This window comes from Castanea sativa, chromosome 9 (assembly GCF_040712315.1).
Source record: "Castanea sativa cultivar Marrone di Chiusa Pesio chromosome 9, ASM4071231v1".
Classification (NCBI taxonomy): domain Eukaryota; kingdom Viridiplantae; phylum Streptophyta; class Magnoliopsida; order Fagales; family Fagaceae; genus Castanea; species Castanea sativa.
The window spans coordinates 13,153,841-13,167,896 of record NC_134021.1 but is presented as its reverse complement, the minus strand read 5'-3'; the positions used below and the strand labels follow the sequence as shown (position 1 = coordinate 13,167,896).

Sequence of the window (14,056 nt, the reverse complement as noted above, 5' to 3'; positions counted from 1 at the left end):
TCTTTCTTCCATGTCCTCAAGGTAGTATGCTCTTGCTCCAGTTATGGCGGTGACTCTATATGGTCCTTCCCAGTTCGGCGCTAACTTTCCAGCATTAACATCCTGGGAGCTTCCCACTGCTTTTCCTAATACCAAATTGCCAGCCACAAAGTCCCTTGTCTTTACATCTCTGTTATATCGCCATGCAAGTTTTTGCTGATAGTCAGCCAGGCGGATAGTTGCTGCTTCTCGGTATTCTTCCAATGAATCCAACTGTTTTAACATCATTTCTGCATTCTTGACCGAAGAGAAGTCCAACACCCTTGCACTACACAGACTTATTTCCACTGGGATAATAGCCTCCGCCCCATACGTTAAAGAATAAGGGGTTTCACCCGTTGATCTTATCGGAGTTGTTCGGTACGCCCATAGAACGTTCGGCAGTTCCTCGGTCCACCTCCCCTTAGTGCCTTCCAGTCTCTTCTTCAACCCATTGACAATTACCTTATTCGTGGCTTCGGCTTGACCATTGCTATGGGAGTATGCTAGAGTAGAATATCTATTCCTAATGTCGAGATCATTACAGTACTTGCAAAAAGCTTTGCTATCAAATTGTAGACCATTATCTGACATGAAAGATTCTGGCACCCAAATCGGGTAACTATATTTTTCCACACGAACTTCTTGACGTCCACATCTTAAATATTGGCTAATGCTTTAGCCTCAACCCATTTAATAAAATAATCCACTGCCACCAAAATGAATCGGCGGTTCCCTATAGCTTGGGGGAATGTACCAATTATATCTAGTCTACATTGCGCGAATGGCCAAGGGTTACAGATCGGATTCAAACTTCCAGCATACTGATATATTAACGGGGCATGCTTTTGACATTGCTTACACTTTCAGATGTACTTGGCAGCATCCTTCTGCATCTTGGGCCACTAAAACCCTTAAGTCATTGTTTGATGAGCCAACGACCGTCCTCCTACATGATTGCCACATACCCCTTCATGGAGCTCGGTCAAGAGTTCGTCAACTTTGCTAGGATAGAGGCATAACAAATAAGAACCCCCAAAGGATCTCTGGTATGACCTATGATCCCCAGATAACTAGAACCGAGCAGAAACCCTTTGCACCTTCTCAGCTTCTTTCACCTCACTCGGTAGACGATTTTTAGCTAGAAATTCAACAATTGGATCCATCCAACATGGCTCGGGCATCAAAATGAGGGAAACGTTTACTTTCGTGTCTATACTAGGCTACCTCACCATCTCCACTTTGATTAGTTGTGGTACATCTTCTATTAACGACAACACTAATGTTGCCAAAGAATCTACATGTCTATTCAATCCTCGAAAAATTTAAATTATTCTCACTGCCTGAAACTGATTCATTGTCTCCTTGACTAACTTCAAATAACTGATCATCCAAAGATCCTTGGCTTCAAAACTACCCTCCACTTGACTAACCACCAGTTGAGAATCAGAGTAAATTTCTAGTTTCTGTGCTCCAAGACTGAGTGTTGCCCTTAATCCGGCCAACAGGGCTTCGTACTCGGCTACGTTGTTCAATGCCTTAAAGCCCAACCTGAATGAATGCTCTACTCTTATTCCTTCCGGGGTTACCAACACAACTCCTGGCCCCGAACCTATGGCACTAATGCACTATCGACAAACACCTTCCACGGTCAAGCCTCCACATGGCACACCATCTCAACTTCTCTTTGGGGGGTAAACTCCATAACAAAGTAGGCAAGAACCTAGCCTTTAACCGAACTCTTGGGCTTATAAGGTATATCGAATGAACCAAGCCTAGTCCCCCATTTTGCTATACGGCCCGTGAAGTCGAATCTTTTCAATAAAGACTGCAACGAATATTTGGTTAGTACATACACCATATGGGCTTGAAAATAGTGAGGCAACTTTCTGGTCGCATGTACCGGCGCTAATGTTAGGTTCTCTAGAGGTAAGTACCTTGTCTCCGCATCAACTAACGTCTTACTAAGATAATAGATTGGCTTCTGTACCCCCTAATCTCTCAGCAATACCATGCTCACCGCATGCTCAGACACTAACAGATACATGAACAAATCTTCACCTACTTCCGGCGTAGACAATATCGGTGCACTAACTAGATAGTTTTTCAAGTCCTGAAAAGCCTTTTCACATTCTTCGGTCCACTGAAAACCCCTCCATTTCTTTAGCAACTGGTAAAATGGTCGGCACCGATCAACGGACTTAGAAACAAACCGGTTCAATGCTGCCAACATGGTAGTCAACACTTGTACCTCCTTCGGGTTGCGTGGCCTAAGCCATTCAATAGCACTTATCTAATCAAGATTCACTTCAATTCCTCGGTGGGTAATCATGTAGCCGAGGAATTTGCCAGGCCCCACACTGAAAACACATTTATCGACATTAAGACGCAACCTATGCCTCCTAAGCACTTCAAAAATATCTGTAAGATCACTGACAGGCCCTGATTTTCCTTGCTCTTTACCACCATATCATCAATGTAAACTTCCACTGTATGGCCAATCTTCTCTGAACATTCTGGTCATCATCCTTTAATAAGTGGCCCCAGCATTCTTCAGGCCGAATGGCATTACCATGTAATGGTAATTGGCTTCAGGAGAAATAAATGACGTTTTCTCTTGATCCTTTGCAGCTAGAGCAATCTGATGGTAAACCTGAAAAGCGTCTAGAAAACTCATACGAGGGTGTCCAAAAGTGGCATCCACCAGCTGATCTATCTTCGGTACCAGAAAGGGGTCCTTGGGCATGCTCGGTTCAAGTCGGTAAAATATACACACACCCTTCATTTACTGTTCTTCTTCTTCATGACCACGGTGTTGGCCAGCCATTATGGGAAAAAGACTTCCTTTATCGCCCCCGCTTCCTTCAACTTCTCTACTTCCTGCCTGACAACTTCAACATGCTCCCTAACTGACCTCCTCAATTTTTGTTTCTTAGGTGGATGTGACGATTCCACATTAAGTTGGTGGATTATGAATTTGAGATCCACCCTAGACATTTTGTACGGACTCCAAGCAAAAACATCCGGATTTTGTACTAATATCAACAACACTTCTACCCGATCCTCATGCCACATACTTGCTCCTATTTGAAAACTCTTATTCTCGTTTCGCAATATACTTACTTTGATAAGGTCCTCGGCACTACCAGCCCCTTGCTCCCCTTGGGGCTCTTGTAATTGCTATAAAGGGGCATCCTCGATAGCCTTTTTCTGCTTTATTTCTCGGTTTACAGGTACCACCAAGCATTGCCTTGCTACTTGTTAATTTCCTCTCATTGTTGCAATACTATGGTCAGTGTGAAACTTGACTTTAACATACAAAGTGGACGGGACTGCTCCCATCGCATGTATCCATGGTCTACCGAGAATGGCCATATAGGGTGAAAATGAGCTAACTACTATAAAATTCACCAGTACCTCATTTCCCTCCATACTCACAAGAATTGAGATTTGCCCTTCAGGAATCACCATTCGACCATCAAATCCCACTAGAGGTGTATCATACTTGGACAAATCTTCATTCTTTAGACGCAGACCCTTGAATAGGTCGGGATACATTACTTTAACCCCACTTCCTTGGTCTACTAATACTCTCTTTACTATAAAGTCGTTTATCCGAGCAGTAACTACCAGCGCATCATCATGAGGTTGAGTTGTTCCTTCGAAATCCTCATGATTAAACGCAATTGGTTCCCGAGTATACTTCATCCTCTTCCCTACTGGTTGTTCTCCTCGGTGGCTTTTTGCTGGCACCACAGTTAACACCCATTTTCTTTGGGTCACAGACATACCCATTGAAGCAGCGTGTATAACTTTTATCACACCCAACGGGGGTGGGAGAGTATTCCCCCAAGGTCTTGCAATTTACCCAGTATCACCACTCCTTGATTCCAGAACAAACTCCTTCAAATGCCTTGATCTCACCAATTGCTCCAAATAGTCTTTCAAAATCCTACATTGCTCAGTGGTGTGCCCTTTGTCCCGATAATAAGTACAATACAAATTATGATTTCTTCTTGACGGATCACCCCCATCTTGCTCAGCCACCGAAAATATGGCTCGTTTTTTATTCGGTCTAGAATTTTGTGCACTGGCTCCTTGAATGTCACACTGACTTCTCCTACTCGAGCACTGGGCTCTTGGATTCTCAAATCCCTCCTAGGTCTCGGCTAAAAACCCCTTTGGTGGGACTTTTTCGAGTACTGCGTCATGACCAATGCCGTCCCCTTACTCTGCTATCTATTATCTTCTAATCTCTTATACTCCTTAATATGCCTCATAAGTTGCCTCATGTCCTCAGGGGGTCTCATTGTCAACAACTATCACAATTCAGAATCCTCAGGCAAGCCCAACCTAAAAGTGCTTGCAGTGACCTTTTCATTACCCCCTACAATCTCATTATATAACTCCCAGTTCCTGCTGGCATAACTCCGAAGGGTTTCTTCGACCCCTATCTTCATAGAAAGCAACACATCCACTCGTTGTAGTACCTGGCTACAGGTCATAAACCGGATCCCGACCTCTTGAATCAACTCATCAAAACTGTGAATCGAGCCCTTCCTTAACCAGTTGAACCATCTTAGACCAGTGGGCTCAAGACTAAAGGGTGTTAAGGTACATTTTTTTTACACCTAATATTGTCAAAATAACACCTATTTATTTTTCAAACGTCAAAAACAAATTATTGGGCATACCTAAACATTTTTTTACTATTACTATGCTAGCCCACAACCATTTTTCTTTCCATCACAAAACTAGGCTACAAATGTAAAACACTATAAGACCCAATATTTTTGTAAAGCCTAAATTATTTATTGAGCAAATTAAAATCTCATTCCTTTTAAAGCCTAAGAATTTTTATGCTTAGAAAAACCCATGATTCAAATTTATAGCAATATTATTTTACCAATGGGATTCAACCCTATAATCAAAGTCTATGATTCAAACCCATGACAAATTATTTATCAAAAAGCCCAGTTCTCGCTGGCATTATCAAAAACCCAGTTCTTATTGGCAATATCAAAAAGCCCAGTTCTCACTACAATATCAAAAGCTCAATTTCCATTGGCAGCATCAAAAGCCCAGTTCTCATTGGCAGCATCAAAAGCCCAGTTCTCGCTGGCAACACCAAAATCTCAGTTCTCGCTGGCAACATCAAAAAACCCGGTTCTCACTGGCAATATCAAAGCCCAATTTCCATTGATAATATCAAAAAGCCCAATTTTAATTGGCAACATCAAAAAGCCCAATTCTCACTAGCAATATCAAAAAACCCAATTTCCATTGACAGCATCAAAAAACCCAATTCTCACTAGCAATATCAAAAGCCCAATTTACATTGGTAATATTTTATCAAAAGCCCAAGATTATTAACACTTGGCAAAAAATATTATGTTATAATTATTTCATTTAAAAAATGAATAATGTTTCTTAAACATTACTATGGCAAAAACCATGGCAATCATTTTATAAAAGCTCATGGGAAGTTATCTTGAAGATTATGATATTCATCTCATATTATAAACTCATGAAACGTGTGGTCATCATTTACATCACAACATCCATAATATTTATCTTCAAAGCTCATGTTAACTACCCAAACTCAATCCCACAAGCTCACCATTTGAATTATGATGTGATTATTAGAAATCATGAACATTACTTATGATATGGAATTCATCATTTTTCAAAAATAGAAATGTTATTTATAAATGCAATTTGAAACTTATCCTATTATTTCAAATATTACAACTCATTGCCTAAAGACCCATTATAAAGATCTATGAAAACCCAAAATAATTACGAATAATAAAAGTATATAAATGATGAAAACTCATGGCAACATGTGTTGTTGATGTCCATTTTGTAGGATGAACCTAGCTCAGCCCAAAGGGACCAGCCCACATGAGCAAGCTTGATCCAAAAAACTCTAGCAAGAGGCAGAGGACTAAAAATAGACAATCAGTTCTTGTTCATCCTTGACCAAAGTATAGCTAGAGGCCACTACAATAGAACCAAGTCTTTAAGGATGAATTAGGGGTTGTTCCATTAACTTTCTGTCACCCTCTACCTGACGTGAACAGTGCACAAATGTTATGATATCAACTGAAATCTAATGGGTGATGGAACTCCACTATTTTCCTCAAGACTATATCTCTAGCAGAAGGGGAGCTGAAACCATGCTATCCAAATCTCAACAAATCAGTGCTATAAATGTCAAAAATGTTCAAGACATAGTTCATGTGTCAAGCCCATGAATCCTAAAGGGGAAAAATTAGGAATTTGTGATTTGGAGGGCATAAAAGGATCTCCAGCAAAACCCCCTAAAGTGAGCTTATTTTGACACCTAGCTTGGGTATTGAATCCTACTTCTTGGGGTCCAAATCTCAATTTTAGCACTAGGATTCCTCCTTGATACTTGCCTTAATTCTATTGGTTAAACTCAACTTCAGAAATCTTGACATTTAATGCAAAACACCCCAAAAACCCACCATGTGTCATATTACCCAAGGAAGCAAGGCAGCCCCAAAAGCAAAACTCCTACTTCTAGCCAAATCCTAGGATGATTAAGCCTGATACTTTGCCCCTGATCAGTCCTACGGTTTTGGACTTTTGTTAATTAATACTTCCCTAAACTCCACTATAAAAGCATAAGCACCCCAGCCCATAAACACACAGCTACTCCTTTTGAAACTTCTGATTTACTTGCCATCTTACTTGTGGTTTAGCTCTTCTCAAGCTCGCAACTCATTCCCCTTAGCCCACACTCACCTAGCCTCAGACATGCCTTTCCTCTTCTGTACATTCATAGCCCATAAATGTCTCATAATCAGTCACAAACAACCCTTTACTCATTAAAGCCTTAACCCCAACATCAACTTCATCACACCACCACAAGCCTAAATGCCCACTCACTCAATATCGTCACACTGCCCCATTCGAGCTATGTATATATATCCCCCAAAATCTTAGTTCAACATTTGCTGCACTAAGCTGGAATCCCTCTCTCCCTTCACACCATGCCAATTAACCCATTTCTTCTTCCCATGGAACCTTTAATTTTTACTTTTTGTTTTACTATTGAAGGATATAATGTATATATAACAATGAAATTCTTTCCTCATATTGATGTAATGATGGTTGAAAGTACAATAAATTCCCCTGGCCGAGACACACAAGGACTCCTTGGAGTGAACACTTTCCTAAATTATTTAATCATTGACTGCTAGACTTTAAGTGTAATTTCATCCCTACCATTGGAGAATTTATTTTTCTTGCACTATCAGAACAGGACCACTAATGTATTAATTAAGCATTGTGAAGTATTTTTATTGGGCTTTTGTTGCTATTTTTTGTCAAGTGCAGCCTTATTTCTTGCTTCGATAGGCTTATCACCGCACCGAAAGCCTTTGGACATCATCTCAAGAGCCCATAGTTGAGTTTCGGCTTGGCTTCCGAATATCTTATTCAGAGGCATTAATTTCCCTTCAACAGAGATAAACACCTTGCACATTAACGCATCATCCCGATTGTACAAAGACATCATCTGAATATAATGACTTACATGTTCGACCGGGTCGGTTTTCCCATCATAAGAAATAAATGGGGGTCTAGTAAATCTGCTAGGCATCGGTGCTCATTTGATCTCTTTCAAGAACGGTGACCGGGCAGCTTTGCGTAATGCTTGGCTCATGGCGTCCAGTGCAGCATTCTGTGGCCTACGCCTCTCAGGGGAAGCCGAATCTTTGTCGAGATAGTCCCTAAACTGGTGGGAACCAGACTGACGGGATGCTTCTCCGTGACTATCCCCCCATGCGTACGAATCCTTTGGCTTGCTCATCACGGTTCCTTCGTTGGCGTATACCTCGCACCTCCAATTCCAAGTCTCTCACCATTCTATGCAAATGTTCTGACTCCATCTCGTTCACGTCTTCGATCTTCCTTTCTCTTTTACCTCCTTTCTCGCCAGCTGGAACTTCACGATGACTCTTTGGACCCGCTATCGACATAGCTTGCTGAGCAGTGGTTGGACATTCGTGACATTTAAACCTCGGCAAAACCACAGCTGTGTAGGAGATTCCTATAGACCGCGCCAATTGTGCAGCCCAAAAATCCCTCCCTCCCTTAGTTGGGCCTTAGGTATTGGGCTCACAATCTATTTTATATAGTGGGTATTGAGTATCCTACTATGGGTAGTTATGGGACAGGCTAAAGATTGAGGTACCCTCAGACACTCACTTCTTTTCTTCCCTATATCCGTTCTGTAGCTTGCTTGGTTATTCTCTTTCCTTGTTTTTACTCTCAATTGTCTAACCTAGGGCTGTTAATTCGGGTTAGCGTGTTGGGTTCGTGTCGTGTAGGGTCAAGGTAAGGATATTCAACTAAATGACTTAACCCTAACCTGACCCATTTAATAATCGTGTTATGATCCTTCAACCATAATCCGACCTGTTAATAAGGCGGGTTGACCTGACCCAACCTATTTGACACACTTAATAAACTAGTCATGTTGGGTTGACACGAATGTAACACAATCCATTTCAACATACATAATATTAAATATAGTATTCACCTAGAAATTTTTTTTTTTTACATCCCAATAGCAGTGCATACACTTCAAGTCTTCAACCCATATTGAAAATAATATAGTTCAACAAAAATATAACATTCATTTAGAAATAAGTTCTTTACACTCCAAAAAAAGTGCATACACTTCAACCCAAATTCAAAATAATATAGTTTAACAAAAATAAAATAACATACTTCAACAAAAAGATAATATCCTTGGAACTTGTCAAATGCTAAATATCAATATTGAAAGAATTGGAGCAAACAGTAGACTAAAGTTTATAAAACAAAAACATTATGTAGAAAAAATTACTGCAGAATTTTGAAACACCAGGAAAATGGTTTTTAGTTCTAAAACTCACTAAACACTTTAGAGAGAGAGAGAGAGAGTGAGCAATAACTGGTTTGAGACTAAGTTTGAGAATTGAGCATGAGACTATAAGATAGTAGAGTGAGTAGTACGGCTGAAATAAAAAGAAAATAGATATTTATAAGAAGGTTTAGAGATTTAGGGTTTTTAGGGTTTACAGATTTAGGGTTTGTAAAGTTTCAATTTTCAATTATATCCCTCATAAGTTTTTGTAATTACTCACTTTTCTTTTTAAATTTAAAATATATGTTGGATATAAAAGGTATTTGACAAATCTAAAATAAAATGAATATTTATTTGTTATACGAGCTAAGCGGGTTGTGTTAAGTGGGTCATTTTGGGTTGACACAAATAAATTGGCATGTTAAACGTGTCTATTACGAGTTACACAAGTTGACCCGCTTATGACACGCTTCTTATTGTGTCGCTTTCAGGTCGACCTGTTTATGACCTAAACCCATTAAGGCTCAACCATAACCTGCAAAACCCATGTCGGGTTCATGTCATGTTCGCGAATTGGGTCAAACACACCCTTACTCTAGCCCCTATTTCTATATTAGTTCTCATATTTATAGCTTGAAGCTAGTGGTGGAACTATAATTGTGTTCTGACTCCACTCGTGCGAGTGGGATCCAGACTGATTATTCATGATAAGAAATAAATTTCCTTGGGAATGGGAATGGCTACATTAGAACTAGTGCTAGCCACCGAAACTTAGGCGGCAGCACAATCTCCCAGGGCGCTCCCAGTCTGCCAAGGTGAAGCGGAACATTATCGGCAAACCGGCCGATCACAGGGTCCCCGAGATGCCCCTAGACACCGAGACCACGAACAGTGAGCTATGGTTTCTGGGCCTCATGGGCTAAACGTGATGGGTCGAGCCCAAGAGTGATGTTGTTCATGGGCATCCTTAGTTGGGGCCCAAGGAAGGTGGCTTTTGGCTGTATGCCGTACAGTTGATATGGAAAAATTCATACACTCGAGTTCCATAGAGTGACCAAGGAAAAGAAGAAGAAGAAGATCTGGAGAAGTACAGCCCTATCCAAACGGCAGAAACTTGAGACTTAAGTTCCACATGGATTTTTTCTTCCATATCAAATCATCACCACTAAGATCATTGAACTCAAGTTTCAGAGCCTCAAGATGTTAGTTTACAAAATATTTTTGCAAACTTGACAATTAACTAAAATATTCTGAAATTAATGTTAACTGCTAAAAAAAATCTGTGGGTTTTCTATGGGAATAGGTCCTTGTAGTAGTTGTAGACTTGTTGTGGGTTTTCAATTGAAGACGTACTTCATTGATTTTCACTTCGTTATCAAATTTGTGTGTACTTTTTCACTTTATTATTATTGCTTTAGATTTGAAATTTGATATTTATGGTTAATATATATGTTCGTGTGTGAAATTCATAATTATTTTTCAATCTGTATCAAAGCTAGGGGTCTAAAACATATTATCAATTCAGGATTGTAGGAACTCCACAATGGAGTGAATCTAGTAACTCAACATTATCTTCTTTAAGAGGGGATTAGCTCTCCTCGTAAAGAGGTCAAGTAATGCCATTGGGTAAAAATGTTCTAAGCAAGTGTTCAAGTCTTTTCGAGCACCTGATTATTCATTTTTTAAATTAGTTTATCATTGGTTTTATCTTTAAAGTTGTACCACCCACTAAGAGATATAAATCAAATAACTAGGATGGAGAGAAATGACAAATTTTCCTTATAATTGCTTGGGTGGTGTACTTTAGATTCTCCAATTCAATCTAACTATTTAGTTGCATTAACCAATTTCACAAAGACAATTAAATTTAACTATATGGTTCACTGGCCAATGCAATCACATGATTGATTCTAATTAAGGAACTTAAAGTACAACACTTAAGGATTTCTACATAAGTTCTATCCAAAACAAACAAGTTTTAGATGATTTTGGATTAAACATTAAACTTTAAAATTATTAAACAAATACCAAGTACTTCAGAAGCATTTCAATTTGTTGAGGAAAGATCCCCTCCCATTTGAGTCATCAATTCACTCCAATTACTAGTTAGATGTAGATATGTAGCGTTTATTTAATTTTGTGTAGGTTACATGTGTTCTTCAAGACCATTGGATTTTTTAAATTTCACATGTCTCACATTTGACCAAAAATTTAAGGATACGTGAGGCTTTCAGTGGGAGGGGAGCCTCGCTATAATTTGTTTCCACTGTTTTATCCCTCCTTTTTGCTCTTGTCCAAGGGCATTGCTGTGTGGGTGGTAGATTTGGAAGGGAGATTGTTGAAGAGTGAGAGTAAGAGTAAATTTTTTTAGAATATCGAAAATCAATGATCATGTCATTAATCAAATGTTTAAATTTCAAGTTTTTGTAATTTAAAATGATGCATAAAAAATAAATTTATAAATTATATAGTAAATAATATCTTATATGAAATTTGACATATGTGTTAAAAACATTTTTTTTTTTGGAGTTTCAACCTATGATGTTTGCTGTAAGTGCACGATTGTACCTGGACCCAAAAACAAGTGTTGGGCTCAGGCCCAATGAACCTTATGCAATAAAATTTGTAGAATATGGATTTGAAATCTAGGTTCAAGATGTTGGAAGTTTGATTAACAGGCTAGAGTGCCACTATCTGTGCAAATGATAAACGAATATGACAAAGAGACCTCTTTGGACGTAAGCCGAGGACAAGTTGTATAAATATTCTCTTTCTATGCCAAAGTTTACAATCCTTAATTCCTATTTTTCTCAGCAGAAGGTGCAGATCCCCCTCTCTTTTCTCTCTCGTTTCCTTATATACTTCTTCTTTACTGTTTCATTCATGTGTCACACAAATCTTTCCTTTGGATACTTGTCCCATCCGCCACATTCTTGAAATCTTTAAACAATAGCAGAAAGGCTCAATTCTACTGTTCAGAGGTCATTTCCCCATTAATGCGGTCAGGGAGGTAGATGCAGAGTCTTTAATGTGGTGGTAGCAACTTTTTCCTCAAATATTTCTCACACATCCTTGCTTCTAAAGGGTGCTTAAATCACCCTCTTACCCATCAGTTTTTCCAGAAGCCTGCCCCTAACCCCTTTAGTAAGTCCCAGGGTCATTGCCGAGCCTGTCTGAGAAGACATTCCTCCTCGGACAACTCCTCAAACCTTTATAGTGCAGACTGACTTGTGGGCCTAAAGGCCTTAATCAAAACAAACTGGTACCAGCCAATCAAGCCCAAAGCCCAAATATTTATTCAAGAGTTTTTAGCCCCCACATCTGCTTCTAATTATATCTCTTTATCATCAAACCAAGTCACTAATCAGTTTTTGGTGTAAATGAGGATTGAGCCACAGATCTTTTATTTAACCATAAAAAACTTTAACAATTGAGCTAACTGAAACCCACTATGTGTTAAGAATAAAATAAAAAAACATACAATCCAAATATTAGATTTTAAAAATATATAGTGTTAGTACATTTTAAATTAAATAGGTTGAAACTCAAAATAACTGAAGATGAATAAAGAGATGAGTTATAAAATTTGTTAAAGAAAGAGTTACTTGTATGTAAGTTAGATTAAATAAATTAAAGGAAGTTTTCTAAATTAATAAATAACATGTAGGTTATGTGAAGGGTTGGAAGACTATATATATGGCTATGCTATGGACTAATTTCATATCAAGAGTGAATGAAGAGAAAAAGTTAAAAGCAAAAAGTATTGTGTAAGAGAGTGAATTCAATAATATTCTTTAATACTTGAGAGATTTCAGGTCAAAAAAAGGTGTTCTTCTGGTGGAGCTTTGGGCTTGAAAACTTTGTGCAGAAGCTGTTCTAGCCATATAACATTTGTTGAGCTGTTGTATCTTGGGGGAGACAAGTCAGAGAAGGTCTGCACCGATTACAAAGATTAGCCAACCAAGGGCTTGAATCTCCTTAAAGAGAGCAAGTGCCGTGCCTTAGTCCAAATAGTGTTGTATTTATCTCTTCAATTTAATAATATTCAGCGTATTATTCAGTTTCTCTTTGTGTTGTTTCCATTATTATTGTATTTGCACCAATATATAGTCATATTAATTTTTTTAAATGGAAGTTGTAGTCTTAGGTTATAACTAAGTTTATAACTAAATTTTGTTTGACCCAAAATTACACTATCTCGAGAAAATTCAAATGATATTTAACATTAATGAAGTGGATTAAAATTTTGAAGTTTTAGAAGACAAAATTAAATCTACCCCTAACCTTAGAATGGATTTTTTTTTTTCAAAATAACACTAGATTTCAAACAATTTCGTTAGTTAGCGTGTTTTCAAAACAATTTAGCAAACTAACATCTCTAGCATAAGAGACTCGATTTTGTTGTGCTAAATCGAGTGTGATGAACTCGAGTCTTTAAGATTCGATTTCTCTAAAAGCAATACAGACAACAAACATCATCAAACCAAAGACCCAGACAAGAAAAACAATGAACCCAAAGACCCAGACAAGAAAAACAAGGAATTAGAGAAAAACCTTCTCTTGGGGCTTCGTCGTCGCTGTCGCCTCCTGGAACCTTCGCCATCGCTACCTAAGTTCAGTCTGAGCCGAACGGTTTGGGTTAGGGAGATCTGGGTTCATGGGGTTTGTCCTCTTCGTGGTTTTTGTTTGGGTTTGATCTTTCCAGTTTGTTCATTCATCGCGGTTTGTTATTTCTTCGTGTTTCTTGTTTGGGTTTCTGCTTCGTGTTTCTTCTGGTTTGTTTTTCTTCTTAGTGTAGTTTGGGTTTCTTCAGCTTCATTTGATCTTTTTATGGGACTCGAGTCTGTAATGCTCGATTTCCACACATAGAACTCGAGTTCATTATGTTTAGGGCTGTCCACAGGTTGGATCGGATCGGGTTTGGAGCTGACCCGCATCCGACCCGACTGAATTGGGTGACCGTAATATGGACCCGCAGCCGACTGAAAGTTTGGGTCGGACCTGATGGCACGGGTCATAGGTTGAATGAGTTGGAACCATCGGGTGATTTCGGGTCTGAATCACAACAAGATACAAATCAAAACCCATAACAAATAGCTTAGAAGAAAAAAAAAACCCCCAGAATAGAGAAATCAAAACCCATAAAAAAAGAAATCA

The 14,056-nt window shown here is 38.8% G+C and overlaps 1 protein-coding gene across 1 annotated transcript; it reads right to left on the bottom strand.

Moving 5' to 3' along the window:
* Positions 1 to 3,279: 3,279 nt before the first annotated feature.
* LOC142608771 (uncharacterized) lies at positions 3,280 to 3,813 on the bottom strand. Its single transcript, XM_075780451.1, has one exon. It carries the CDS (start codon positions 3,811 to 3,813, stop codon positions 3,280 to 3,282), a length of 534 nt encoding a protein of 177 aa, XP_075636566.1.
* Positions 3,814 to 14,056: the final 10,243 nt, after the last annotated feature.

What these genes read in the sequence shown, in the direction of transcription:
- LOC142608771 (XM_075780451.1), bottom strand. Translation starts at nt 3,813, where the DNA reads ATGGGTATGTCTGTGACCCAAAGAAAATGGGTGTTAACTGTGGTGCCA.